Source organism: Temnothorax curvispinosus, unplaced genomic scaffold, assembly GCF_003070985.1.
Source record: "Temnothorax curvispinosus isolate PA1 unplaced genomic scaffold, ASM307098v1 QBEX01013467.1, whole genome shotgun sequence".
NCBI classification, from domain to species: Eukaryota; Metazoa; Arthropoda; class Insecta; order Hymenoptera; family Formicidae; genus Temnothorax; species Temnothorax curvispinosus.
Genome location: NW_020223247.1, coordinates 42471 through 56374, shown reverse-complemented (window position 1 = coordinate 56374; position 13904 = coordinate 42471). Strand labels below are relative to the sequence as shown.

Genomic DNA, 13904 nt, shown 5'->3' with positions numbered 1-13904 from the left:
TCCTGGGCCAATTGCGCCACCACGATGTCTGCCTGCGGCTCTGTCTCGGCCGTGCCGTACAGCATGTTTTTGATGTGCACAAGATTCTTGCTCACATCTTCTTGCGCCTGAAAGGGGATGTATTTCATCGTAGAAACCGACCGCGTATCCGCAACAACGTACCTTCTCTACCTTCTTGTCGCCGCGCTCCAACGCGTTTACCGCCTCCTTGAGAGCCTTCACCACCTCCGCCGGACTCTTCTGGGACTTTCCAAACAGAGGCATGTTTTCTTAGAATGTATGCACCTTGTGGAACATATCCAAAAAAAAAAAGAAACAGACGTTCTTTGTTATTACGCTGATAGAGAATATCCTCAAGTATGTTTATATCTGAAAGATGCTATTATGACCATTGTTTGCGTTAAATGTGATAAAAAGTGAGTGTTCTGATAAGCTTGGAAACGGTATGTCCCTACACAGCCAAAATAGAACAGAGCGAGAGATACGTATACGTATACAGAGATGATGGAGATACATGAATGTGAGTTATTCGTATCCTTGCGACCAGTATACACTATGAAAGTCCATCGGAATCGGTTGCATTGTGAAGGACTCGAACAAGGACATCGTGAAGGCTTCGCGAAACGAGAGTATTGGAGTCCTCGGAGCTCTGCACGACGTAGCGAAGGACTCGGTTTTGGGCAGAGGAGTGACTCCTCGTGAAAGGAGCCTCCGTACGTCGTCTACCTTTTAAATCTCTACGAATCACAGGCTTGCCGAATCACTCGCCGAGCACAGAAGCCACGACGCGGGGCGCACCCTCAACGTCATCGGTGTCCGATCGCGGGGTCGGCGAAGAAAGATCGTCCTAGAGATCTAACCTCGAAAGGCGACCGAACGAACGGTCCGTGGAAACGTCCGAGTGTCACCTGACCGGAATGACCGAGCGAAACCGAGAGGCGGAAAGGAGGTCGCCCGCGCGTCGAGCCCCCGGAACTCGACCGAGGATGCGTCGCTCGCGAGAGAATCGCGCCGATTGGCGACGAAAACGACCGTCGAGACGCGAGAGACTCGGTCGCTCGTCGCGCGAAGGCAAGGTTACGAGAGGAGGTTACGAGGTTGCGGATTCTAACCTAAAATCCGACCGCTTACCATGCAACGGGGGTCCGAGCGGTGTTCGCAGCGTCTCGCTCGCGGCTCGGACGTGCGCATACAAACGTGGGTTTTAAAGGATCTCTGCCCCTCTGGCTCGCGGGCAGCGGCGGTGACGAGCGGTGACGGCTGCGTACGGTTAATTCCGTGAAATCCGTGCCTATGTGCGTGTCACATCAGATGATCGGATATCTCCGTCGTGCGCGCACGTACGTACACGGTTGTACACGGTGCCCCTTGCCCGTCGGCGGCGTACGGCGGACCCCCTTTATTCGCGATTTTTCGTTACGTGCGCGGCTTCGATGCCTTTGATGCAGCGGCGCGACGTATCACGCGTACGCACGTATGTACATATGTATACGGGGTGAGTCACGAGATCGCGGAGCGACCCGAGCGACCGCCAACAAGGTGCCTCGCGGAGATCGCCAGGGACTTGGAGCGCGCGCGAGCCTCGTGTCCGCGGCTTGTCGGAGCGGTCGATCGTCCCCCTTTTTTCAATCGTGCATGAGTCGGAGGCGAGCGTCGGCGGTCGACGTAGCCACGGACGTGGTGAGTCGCTCAATCGCTCGACTTATGGCTCACCCTGTAGCGCGCGATACAACGGCCATATACGTGTTTCACGTTTCACGGCGCAGATGTACAGAACCGTACGAACGTAGTCGCCAATCTTCGATGGATGAATCTCGATTCTCGATTGGGGAAAAAGATTACCTAGGTATATCGAGCGTTCGATCATTACTGCAAGAGCGCGTATCTAGTAAAATCGACGAGACGCTATTTGAAAACCGACAATCTTTGTGGAAGTCGCGCTGTTAATTAAAATTTAAACAATTCGTAACATAATATTTAATTAAATATAATTTTATTAAATATTATGAAATTTATTAAATCTTAATATTATATTTATATTAATTTTATGATTTTATTATTATCCTGAAGTTTCGTAAAACATGTATTTACGATTGTTTAAATTTTAACAGTCAAATTCTGTAAGACCGATCGTCTTTAATAATACTTTTTTGGTATTTGTAGAATTTACCATAATATTTATGTCATGAAATTAATTCTATAAAACGTTAATAAAATAAAAATGTATAATATAAACTGATGAAGTAATAATAAAATTTGTTACAAACATTGGCAAGAATTATGCGCGATAATTGTGTCAAGTCTCTGGAATCTCTGGTTGACCATTGCTATAAAACTATAAACGATCGAACGAAAATGTTAGTTTATCACGTATCCAAATGTGATTTTAAAAAAAAAAAAAAACACTTGGAATTACGGATTAAAAAATAAAGTTTGAGACAAAACTTGTAGAAATTGGGGAGACTTGAAAACTTACAAATTAGCCAAAATAACTTTATTCTGTAGAATTATAAAGAACGTTCTTATGATAAGCGTAAACGCGGTATCTACGCCTGACTATACTCGTACACGAGCGTGCATTATATATATCTCTGTTGTATAATACTAAAAACAAGAAGTTGATGAAACTAATAAATGAATAAGAATTACCACAACTACGAAACGACACAGCCAAAAGCGAGCGGTAAAGCGTAATTTTAATTCCCAGAGACTGAAAGAATCACCTGCATTAAGCGATTAGAGAAATCTTTAAATTATTTTATATGTTTGTTAGGAGCGTTTCTCCGATTTTAGTCTCATGTGCGTACAACATCCAAGTGTGATTAAATTAACGCTGTAAATGAGTGTAAAATCATAAGGTCGTCTCTGAAGAATGTTTTCGCATAATGCGCAGTAATGAATTATCAGTGATTGTTCTTCTGACTATCTGACGTCAATAGTTTCTCTATAAGGCTCATCTTTGCAGAAGACAATTTATCTCTCTTATTTTTCTTGATAAAGCGAACTGCCTTATGCTCGTCAATCATTTCACTTTCATCGTGGGAACTCTCGAAACATGCGGGACAGTAGAGATCGCCTGTACAACCCGTGCATCTATATAGATCCAATTTATTCGCATTCCGGAAACACATGACGCACTCATTTTCTTCCTCATCTTCATCTTCATCCTCGTCTCCATCCTCGTCTTTCACGTTTGGAGAAGTCTAGTTTTTTCAACATAAATTTTACATAGAAACTGAATACAATTACTTATTAAATTCAATATATAATTATATATTATTATAATTTATTGCACAGAACGGATAAAAATCTATTTTCAGGGAAAACAAATTCATATTAACTGTAAAATGAAATAGAAACGAAAAGCGCTGAAAGTATGCATTCATCAGTTACAAATACCTACCTCTATTGACGAAGCTTCTGCCATAGTTGAAACTTTGTTAATTAACTCTACATCATCGTTTGTTCTGTCAAAGATCTTGTAAGTGTTAATCTTTTCCTCCAAGCCTTGATCAAAACGCTGTAAGAAACAAGATTGATGGTTATGATTTTATATTTCGAGTTTTACAATTTTAATTCACTTACAGTTTTACCGCCGTCATCCCGTAAGAAGTCGAGTCTCTCAAAATCCTTACAAAGATCGCTAGTGGAAGGTAGTTCTATTTGCGCAAGGTATTCCTGTATCAAATCATCCGCCTTTTCCTGATCCGTTCTAGTATCCACCCGATGTATCTGTAATTAAGATTAATAATCAGTTCATAAGTATCCCATCTACAATAGGTGTTTTAAGCCCTAAGCCTTAAGAAATTGTTCAATCACAGTTGAATTTGAGAAGAATAATTGACTGTGATTGGTCAATTTCTTAGGGCTTAGGGCTTAAAACACCTATTATAGATGGGCACTAATAAAAACCATTGCACGTAACAAAGTTTTAGTCATAATCGTAAGGCCGTAAGAAAATAGATCACGCACAATCGATTATTCTTCGAGCTCAAGAAGAATAAGCGACTGTGCGTGGTCTATTTTCTTACAACCTTACGATCAAGACTAAAACTTTGTTACGTGCAATGGCCTTAAAAATCCATCTAACGCAACTACATTCATACATTCCATTCACATACATCTATGACATTACTTCCACCGGCCTCTGGACTTTGATCCTTCAACAACGCCAGTCTTTGCTTTATCTCCTCGACAGTAGGCAATGGAATGTTCCGTTCCTCGTCTTTCAGCTTTCGTAGCCTGTCCACAATCTGTTGATCAGCCGGCTCTAATCCCACCTTGAGTTTGTCCCAGCGATTCGTATGTTTGTATATCACTATTGGAGGCTTTACCGGATTCTCCAGCAAATTCAGCCTGCAATAAAATATTCAACGTTAAAAAAACATCATATTCTTAGACGTATCTCGAGTGTAACGATCAAACTGCTCGGTGAGTATCCGGCGGAAAATCAATTCGTCTCACTTCATAGTGATGTCAATTGGCGCGAGTGGCTCATCGCTCACGTTAGGCGTAACAGCACCGTCCACGGAATTATCCGTGGGACTCGATTTCTTCATTTTGCTTAGCTTGTTGTGACAACGTCCGCAAACTTTCCTTCTCCCTACATCAGGAATATTGCATTTGTACTTGAGGCATTTTCTACAGCAAGAATAGCCGCAGCCCGGGCAACCGATCTGAGCGAGTAGCAAAAATAAAAATAAATAAACAAGACAAATTCCTCTTCAGCTTTCCACTACGACTGGATTAACCTTTTGAAATTGAACGAAGCATCGGACACTTACGTCTTTCACGAAGAACGAAAATTTCACTTGGCACGTGTTGCAGGACATTCCCTCTCGCAATGACAAGAAAAATTATATAACGGACAACCTATTAAAAATGTTTCAAAACGTGCACCAGAAGATTTTGACCAATTTTGACGGTTCTTCGCCTTACTTTTTTTTTTCTTATATGTCGTAAGCGGTAGGTAACCTCGAACGGTTATCACCAGCAACTCGTTAGGGAATTTTATTTGTCGCCGGGACTGCCACTGGAAACGTTACTGGGCAGCACTGGGCGAGGACGACGAGAACCAAAGGAGGAAGAAGGGAAGGAGGTCGACCTAACCTCCATCGTGACACTCCCCGACTTCTTCCCGAACGTTGGGACGAATTGCGCGCGCGTTTATGCGACGTTTCGTATGCAAAATCATGGTAACGCACAACGTATTTTGACGCCGCGTCGACCTCACATAAATTCGCGATACTCCGTTCGTTCTTGATACACATCGATTTTTTTTCCTCGGGGGGGACAATTTCATTCGCGGTCAGCATCGTCTCGCGCGTATCGTCAGGACTATGGCAGACGTGCATCTGTACGACTCGACAATTTGTCGACTGTGCGCGGCGAGCAACGGCAACGAGCATCTGTTCGTCAGCGAGACGGGCGAGCCGGATCTATCCACGCTCGTGAATCGTTACCTGCCGCTCAAGGTGAGGCGCTGGCGCTTTCAAAACGCCGGTCAAACGGACTGCAACTTGATTTCCTACTACGATTTTTCGTGCGGCTCTCCCATCCCGTGCGGCTACTGCACTGATCAAATGTTCCATCATTTTAATGCGTCGCTTTGATTATTTGTTAGCTTTTTCATCTGAACTTTCGCCCCCCATTCCCTTTCCCTATCTCTCTGTCACTCTCTTTCTTTCTTTTATTCCTTTTACCAGACAAAGCATATGATTATTTTTTATGATAGCTGTTTGTACTCCGAATATTATGTATTGCTTCTCTCCAGATTGCTACTTGAATACATTCAGAGATGAACAGTTTCTTTATTGATACACATCATCTCACAATTTTGCATCTGAACATTGAGAGATTTACAGTACAGGATATGAACTATATTGTACAAATTATATTTGATGTAATGATACGTTTATATAAACTGTAAATCAAATTCAAGATTCACGACGATGGAAAACTACCACGGACAATTTGCCCGGGTTGCAACATCCAGCTGGAGGCGACGGCGCAATTCTTCGAGCTGTTGGTGGCTGGCCAGCGCAAGATACGCGAACTCTGGAAACATCAAGTGGAGAAGCAGCGCAAGGCCGAACGCGGCAAAAAGGAAAATGCGGAGTTCGAAGTGGAAGGAACAGAAATGGATAGCACGGCTCAGTATAATGAAGATGAGCAGTACGAACAGCAAATAATTATTAAGAGTAATGCCATTCTTCCTTTGCATATTCGTCACCTTGTGAAACTGTTATATTTCATGTAACTTTTAATGCTACTTATGATACAGTTATGCCAGATGGATCCATGTATGCGGTGGAGCATGAAATGAGTTTGCAGATGGAAGGCTTGACTAAGCCGAAAAGGAAGCGTGGACGTCCTCCTAAAGTAAATGCGGAGGACGATTCTGTGGTTTGTATAATAATAAATTATTTTGCAACATTTATTATTTTATAACTCTTAATATATGTACATGTTTGTATATATTTTTTATAAGGCGTCAAAAGAGAATCCTGCAGAAGCTGGGAGTCAAGGTGAAGAGGATAAGCAGGAAGAGGAAGAAGAAGTGGATGGCGATGGTAGACGCAGGAGGAAGCGCAAAGTTCCCAAAAGGTACGTTAACGTGAAAACTTGTAGCTTAATGTGGGATCCAGAATATCGGGGGTCAATCACTGCTGTATACAAATAGTCATGCCTCGACAGCATGTACGCGTCGGGCAATCGTCGCGGTTTCGCGATACCGGCGCAGTTGATTGCCGGTCGTCGTAGAGATAAGAAAGAAGTGATATTAGTGATATTAATAAAGAGTATCCTATTTCTATTAAATCGCGCGAATCATTTTCCGTCCCATCCTCGCGCATATCTTTAAAGAAAATCCATGCTACAATAACTTATATAATTGTTAGTAAATTTGCACAGGTACCTAGAAGCAGTGCAGGGAAAAGAATTGGAAAGGATATTCAAGGAGGAAGGTGTGATCGATGAGGAAGACAATAATTCTCAAATATTTGACGGTCCAGCAGATCTGTTAAAATCTTCTAATCAGGAGGATGGTCAAGAAGGTATACATAACGATCAAGATATCAAATAAGAAATTAAAAAAAAAACACGTGCGTGTCATGCATATTTTGCAGAAGTGATAGGACATCTCGAAACGGAAGAGGGTACAGACTTGGGTGAGGTGGTGACTGTAAACCGTGGACGATCGAAATCAAAATTGCGCCGTCGAAAAAATAAGTTCACGTGCCAACTCTGCGGCAGGGGTTTCCTACAACGTAGCAAATATATAGTACACAAGTAATATAATTTTCTATAGATGATTGTACGTTTCCTGTACAAAGATCTTGGATGTGAGAAAATTCTTTTTCCTGCAAATTAGATGTCTCTCGTATTTTAGTTTGTCATTTTTTATTTTATATATGTGAATTGTGCTTATATTTCTAAATTCTCAAAATTTTTTGTTAAAAATCAAGATTTTTTTAGATATATACTAGACACTACAGACGCGCGCTACGCGCGCGCTATTTATCTTTAACATTTCACTATTAACCCTATTATACACAACTGTCAAAATATACAATGACAGCTGCAAATGAAGTAAGCGCAGCAAGAAAACCAATCGGCATCGCGGAAAAGCGGCAACAATAAACTTCACATCTCCTTTTTAGAAAAGGATTCAGTTTTTAAACAATTTTTATATTTTAATACAATACTGCTTAGGAGTTTCCATATGGGTATCAAGCATGAATGCACACAATGCAAGAAGCTGTTTGAAAGTAAAGAGAGTCTGACATTGCATCAAGAAACGACTAAACACAATTCAAATCCCACCGAAGAAAATGTCGAGGTACAGAAGTCACAGAAGTCACATGAGACGCACAACGTAGAGCAGACTACCTCCACAGTGACACCCGAGATAGCGAAAGATTCCAGAAAAGCGATTTATACGTGCGAAAAATGCAACAAGCAATTTGGATTAAAACAAGAATACGAATTGCATATGAGAGTGGTGCATGAGCAGCAGAAATTCACTTGTAACACTTGTAAAAAGAGTTTCACAAATGAATCGGATTTGAAGACGCACATGACAACGCACGGGGTTCGTGTTTCATCATAAGTTATAACGAAATGACAATAATATTAATTTAAAAAAATTGCTGAAAGGATATTGTAAATCTTAAATATTTTTATATGATAATTTTTACGATCCTTTTGATAAAGTTACACATAATATTTCTGGATCTTGTTAAATGTTTGTGTAATATTGCAGAAAACTAAATACAACTACCCTTGCGATATCTGCGGTAAGGTCCTAAACCATCCGAGTTCCGTGTTGTATCACAAGGAAGCCGAACATAACAACGGTCGTCGTTTCGTCTGCAACAAGTGCAACAAAAGCTTCAAGCATAAACAGTTGCTCCAGCGACATCAGCTGGTGCACTCGGATAATCGGCCGCACGTTTGTAAATCCTGTAACGCCAGTTTCAAGACGAAAGCAAATCTGATTAATCATCAGTCCACCCACACTGGTCAGAAAAAATATAACTGTGAACTTTGCAAGCAACAATTTGCGCACAAGACTAGTCTCACTTTGCATTACAGGTAACGCATCATCACATTAACAGGAACACATCACTTATTTTTAATGTACAGACATTCTAAGGTATTGAGAAAGGAAATATAGATAATGCATTCTTAAGTTTTCCGGAACTTATAAATAAAAGTGTGTGTTTAACTTTTTTAATTTGAATTTCTGAATTAAGATTTAATTAGCTATTGGCGTAAGATGAATATAATATCTTGAAAATTGTATGGCTCTGTTTCAGATGGCACAGTGGTCAAAAGCCATTCAAATGCAAGGAGTGCGGCAAGAGCTTCTCGCAGAATGGCAATTTGCAAGAGCATATACGCATTCACACTGGTGAAAAGCCATACAGTTGCGATTTCTGCGGCCGGAAGTTCACCACGTCGTCACAGTTCAAGCTACATGTAAAACGGCATACCGGCGAGCGGCCGTGGAAATGCGAGTTTTGCGCGAAGACCTTCTTGCACAAAGATACATGGAAATGTCACGTGCGCCGGCATAAGGGGGAACGTCCGTTTCAATGCAGTACATGCAAACGTAGCTTTACGGAACAGTGGGCGCTGAAGAAACATATTCGTTTGCACACTGGTAACTAAAATGATGAATTGTGTCCCAGATTTAAAAATGAAAGAATGTAATAAACATAAAAATGTGGACGGGTGCTTTCGTTTTTTGTATTATTTTAATTTCCGTGTAATAAAGTATTAATGATTTCACATTTTGTAGGTGAGAAGCCTTATTCCTGCGATGTGTGTAACAAAGCTTTCGCCGATTGTTCAAATTTGACAAAGCACAAAAAGGTACTTCAGTGATTCAAATTCACTCTTTAAATTTTTCGTTACTAATCAGTAATAACTATCAATTTTAATTTCTGCAGGTGCACAGGGAGGATAAGGTGCCACCTACAAACAAGTCGGAAGGATCTCCGATCGGACAAGTGTGGCAGATTCTGCCGAATTCAGTTCGGCAGGTTGACGAACGGACGTTCAGTAATCAAATAATAGCCACTGACGAGACATCTAATGATGGGATTCAACAGATTATTTATGTATCTTATCAGGACCCTAGCGATTCTAATGAGCGAACATTCCATATGAGTATGCGAGCAATTATTAATAAACTTGCTAATCATATATAATTAATTGTCAACTTATTATTGGATTAATTGATGAATTATTATTTTGATTATGGAAATTTAGTCGACGCCAACAAGAACAAAGACGAAATAGTGGCGAGTGTGAATTCCTTGTCGCGTTTGGATATGGAGAACAATGAAGTCATTGGCGATAGAATTATGAGTAATGCAGCCAGCAGCAATGACGACCAGTCAGAGATCGAATTGACGGAACCAGATTTGCAGTTGCAGGTAAGAAAGATGGACCCTATTATTTTTATTACTTCTTCGTCTGCAATGGTGCTACAGCCCAAGTCGCACCTTGGCCTAATTTAACAATTTTCTTCTATTCAGCCAAGTTCTAATCGAATACCTATATATCTTGTTATCAACTTCGAAGATTGAATAGCTATGATTAGAATCTTCTTAAATGACATAACTGTTCTTTATAATTAAAATTTTTCTTCCATGATATCTGTTTTAGATCACAGATGAACACGGAAATCCGATTCCGTTAACCATTCAAGAGGCTCGACAGCTTTTGTCGCAGGGTCATTTTGTCAGCCAGTTTAACGACAACCAAATTATGAGACTTCATCCTGGAATGTTCGCGACACAACAACTCCAAGCCTTGAATATTCACGTCGACGAAGACACTATGGAGGAAACTGGAATCATAGTGCGTCCGAATACACACAAGAATATCGAAGCATTGTCGGCAATTCAAGCTGACGCAGACGCAATTGTTCAAGCGCTTGAGGTAATTTCCAGTTTAATGCCAATAATAACAGAATTTCAATAGAATCTTTTTTTTGCGTATCTTTTATTTTTTAAATATACAATAAGCTTTCTATAAATTTTATCAATTCTTTGTTTTATCTTCACAAATTCCCCAAATTGCAGATTCTTTACCTCTTTATTTTTAGTATCATATGTTTGTATATTTTTGTATATTTTTTTCTTATACATATGTGTACATTGATAATTAAAATTATATTATATAGCTATATTTGATGATGTTAATAAAATACTTTAACACTACTTTTTATAGGACGAGGATACCGACGCCACGACAGTCGCGACCATCAATCAGCTAGGAAATATCGAGCAGACTGAATTCGTGAATGGTGAACAAACAATTGAATTCGTGACTCAGGATGGACAGAAACTTCGTGTCCTAACATCGCAGCTCGCTTCAGAGTACGTGACTATTGCATAATAAAAGAAAAATTAAAGATTATGCAAAAAACTTCAAAAGATTGTTTGACATCTTCGTTAAATTTCAAAGATTGTGACGCATTTAAATATATCTTGCTACTCATAATGTTTCTAAAATATTGCGATATAGTTTGGTTGAAATTTTGACGGAGTTACCGCAACTAGCACATTTTTTAAAATTGTTACAAGATCGAAGGTTGCTTGAAGAATCCTTACCACTCTAATTATAAATGAGATTAAGACCTGGTCTTCAGAGTGTAGTAAGTCTTTAGCCTTTTGTTCTAAGCTATGACTTTTTTAGCAAAAAGCGTCTTTAGCGTTACTTTAAACCGTGATTTGTTCTTCTGGGCCAGATCAATGTTATAAAGTTTAGAGCTTAAAGCAAATTAACGTCATAGCTTAGAACTTATTGTTAGAACAAAAGGTCACAAGTTTTCTACATCTACTGTAAATCCGGATTAAGGGTTACAGATCAAAAACGATGTACGTGGGATCATAATTGATCGTTATCATAACTGTTAATTATTCAGTAATAATCTAATAATTGATTTCTTATAGTAATAATATATAGTATATAATAATACAAGAGCTATTGTTATAAGAAATTAATATCCTTACATGTGTATAAATTCATGTGTTAGAGCATTTATGGCCCCATGTATACTTAATGTTCATCGGCGCGTGCATGGGAAATATGTATAGCTCTTTTCATTCAGTTGATTCTTATCATTCTTTTGCAAACAACACAAAACTGACCATTTTTTAGCTCCGTCGTTGTAGTAAATGAGCGATACATATTTCCCGTGAATGCCATTGATATGTTTATAAATTTGTGGGTAAATTAATTTACCTTGTGTGTACATATATAGTTTGATACATCTCAAATAGATAATGTGTACTCGGTCAATATAAACAATGACAGTTTATTATATAACGAGCAACGTTGTATATATAACATTATTATACACATTAGACGTAATAAAAAAGAGGAAGAGCATTTGAATTTGTATGAAAAGGATGCTCCTTCTTCGTTTAATAATTAAGCCTCGTAATAAATCTCACAATTAGCCGTTTTCGACAGTTTATATAATAGAATAGAATATTATTTCATTATAGCGTTCTTATTATGAAATAAAAATCCCAATATTATTATAACCCGTTTAATTACGTGATATCATCGACGAGATACTATTAAAAATCATCTCCCGAGCAAATTATCGTAGTTATCATTAATTAGAGAGGCCCAGGAATAATTGAAGAATAATGATATCATCAACTATAAATGTCTATAAATAATTAACTTTTAAATTCGTGCAATAATTCATGACTTCTTGTTGCATAATTAGGATGGCAATAATAAAACGGCAGTTTCAAATTAAAATTGAATATTATTGGGCTCTCTATATCTACATATATGTTTACAAAATATCATGAGAGAAATAACAATATAATAATAATAACAATATAATAATAAATTATAAGATTAAGTATTATATTATGAGCTAATCTAAATTTTAGCAATCACGCGAACCTCCATTAATTATAATGGAATCTACATTAGATAGAAGTGGACATTAGCGCGCCGAGAAATTGAAATGTAAAAGGATTGCCGCGCTTTCAAACACGTGATTTTGTTGACCGTTTGGTACGCGCGGATCGCACAGCTCGCTTCGTCGCTTCGCACAGACCAGCTGACCGCGCGCCGGTCTTTAATAATATTTCGTCAGTGGTATGGCGGGCTGATTGCGGTGCTGGGGGGCAAGTGGGGCATGGAACAGGCGCGTCTGGAATCGTCCCCCTGGCCGGCGTGCTTGGCCGCTCGTGAGAACCGTTTACCGTGCGGTGTCCCTCATGTCCCGCTCTTGATCGAGGACATTCCTCGATACGCGTCCTCGCCCGATTACAGGGAGAATTGCGTGAAGAGCGTGCAAACGATCGGCGAGATCGTGCCCGGCACCGGGCGAATCGCGCGTTTACGGAGCATCTCGTCGGACCGCGAGGCGAGTGTCACCCTCAACCTGGAGGGACTTCCCGTGGACGGTCTCTACCTCAACGACGGCAAGGGAAAGTGTCTGTTTATATGGGTAAAGCGATTCGCTTCTAGAAGGCCTGTCTCGTCAACGAAATACTCCGATGTTTCCTAACCCCCTTGGGGGGTTAATTTTCCTTAACGTTACAGCGTGGCTATGTATAATAACAATTTAGCCCGTATCAGACTGCATATTGATGATGGAGGATTGCGAATCGGAGATTAGAATTCCAGCGGTCGGAACGAAACGGATTCCTGGTGAACAAATTTTTTATATTTTTTTCTCAGAAATTTTCTGAGAATTTTTCATATTTTTGATTTATGAAAAATTCTGAGAAAAAAACATGTCAAATTTCTCAGATACTTTCAGAAATAGTTGGATAAGGATTTTGGGAATGTTTCAGCATTTGCGTGGAATTTCTACAAAGATGTATTAAGAAAATCTGAAAAATGTCCCAATTCATATGAAAGATCTGAGAAAATCTTAAAATTTTTATAGAAATAATAATATGAAAAATTCTGAGATATTTTTCCACCAGGGATTGAATTAAAATTTGCAATCTTTAATCTCTAATGTGTAGTCTGGTATGGGCTTTAGGTTTGTTTTTTTATTGCTGCATTGCACTGTAGAACTTGCCTTCTTCCTCATCAAATTTCAAATATATACCTATTTTCACTTTAAATACGGAAAGTTTGTGTTAATTTAGTTATAAACAAATAGACCTCTAGTATAAAATACACTGTACATGTACAGGATATAGCTTGCAATCGAAAAAGAAGTGATTTTTCACCTTATTGATGAATAACTTAACTGTTATATTTTTGTTTATGTTATTATTTACAAACGTTAATATTTAAAAATGTTAAAAGTGACCGTTTTTTTTTAAATAATATAAGTTTATGCCTGTAGCAATAAAATGGCTTGGTATTCTGCCTGATTTAGTTGTCTCATGATCTTATACTTT

General features: G+C 39.3%; 2 protein-coding genes across 4 annotated transcripts; one reads left to right on the top strand and one right to left on the bottom strand.

The window, feature by feature from the left end:
- Positions 1-2472: 2472 nt before the first annotated feature.
- On the bottom strand, positions 2473-4939 carry LOC112463618 (abscission/NoCut checkpoint regulator-like). 2 transcript variants are annotated; one of them, XM_025030102.1, is made up of 6 exons: positions 4785-4939; positions 4465-4676; positions 4122-4356; positions 3586-3732; positions 3404-3520; positions 2473-3203 (listed from the first exon to the last, which is right to left on the bottom strand). In XM_025030102.1, the coding sequence occupies exons 1-6, from the start codon at positions 4830-4832 to the stop codon at positions 2904-2906; spliced, it is 1059 nt and encodes a 352-aa protein (XP_024885870.1). In that variant the 5' UTR covers positions 4833-4939; the 3' UTR covers positions 2473-2903. The 2 variants fall into 2 exon arrangements, with proteins under 2 accessions (XP_024885870.1, XP_024885871.1); XM_025030103.1 differs by having other exon boundaries at positions 4465-4603; positions 4785-4890.
- A 283-nt stretch (positions 4940-5222) lies between these two features.
- Positions 5223-12020, top strand: LOC112463617 (zinc finger protein 665-like). Of its 2 annotated transcripts, none has more exons than XM_025030100.1 (14): positions 5223-5474; positions 5942-6200; positions 6284-6405; positions 6491-6606; positions 6913-7055; positions 7128-7290; positions 7714-8092; positions 8264-8595; positions 8820-9166; positions 9305-9378; positions 9456-9675; positions 9778-9944; positions 10177-10452; positions 10744-12020. In XM_025030100.1, exons 1-14 carry the CDS (start codon positions 5340-5342, stop codon positions 10909-10911), a joined length of 2901 nt encoding a protein of 966 aa, XP_024885868.1. In that variant the 5' UTR covers positions 5223-5339; the 3' UTR covers positions 10912-12020. The 2 variants fall into 2 exon arrangements, with proteins under 2 accessions (XP_024885868.1, XP_024885869.1); XM_025030101.1 differs by lacking the exon at positions 5223-5474 and adding an exon at positions 5754-5863.
- The last annotated feature ends 1884 nt before the right edge of the window (positions 12021-13904 follow it).

Bases quoted from the DNA above. Each gene is read 5' to 3' on its own strand.
- LOC112463618 (XM_025030102.1), bottom strand. From the start codon at position 4,832: ATGTCCTGCAACACGTGCCAAGTGAAATTTTCGTTCTTCGTGAAAGAC. The intron at 4,357-4,464 runs GTGAGACGAATT...ATTTTATTGCAG, and splicing joins CCAATTGACATCACTATGAA to GCTGAATTTGCTGGAGAATC. The intron at 3,521-3,585 runs GTAAGTGAATTA...TGTTTCTTACAG, and splicing joins GGGATGACGGCGGTAAAACT to CGTTTTGATCAAGGCTTGGA.
- LOC112463617 (XM_025030100.1), top strand. From the start codon at position 5,340: ATGGCAGACGTGCATCTGTACGACTCGACAATTTGTCGACTGTGCGCG. The intron at 8,093-8,263 runs GTTCGTGTTTCA...GTAATATTGCAG, and splicing joins CGCACATGACAACGCACGGG to AAAACTAAATACAACTACCC. The intron at 9,945-10,176 runs GTAAGAAAGATG...TATCTGTTTTAG, and splicing joins AACCAGATTTGCAGTTGCAG to ATCACAGATGAACACGGAAA.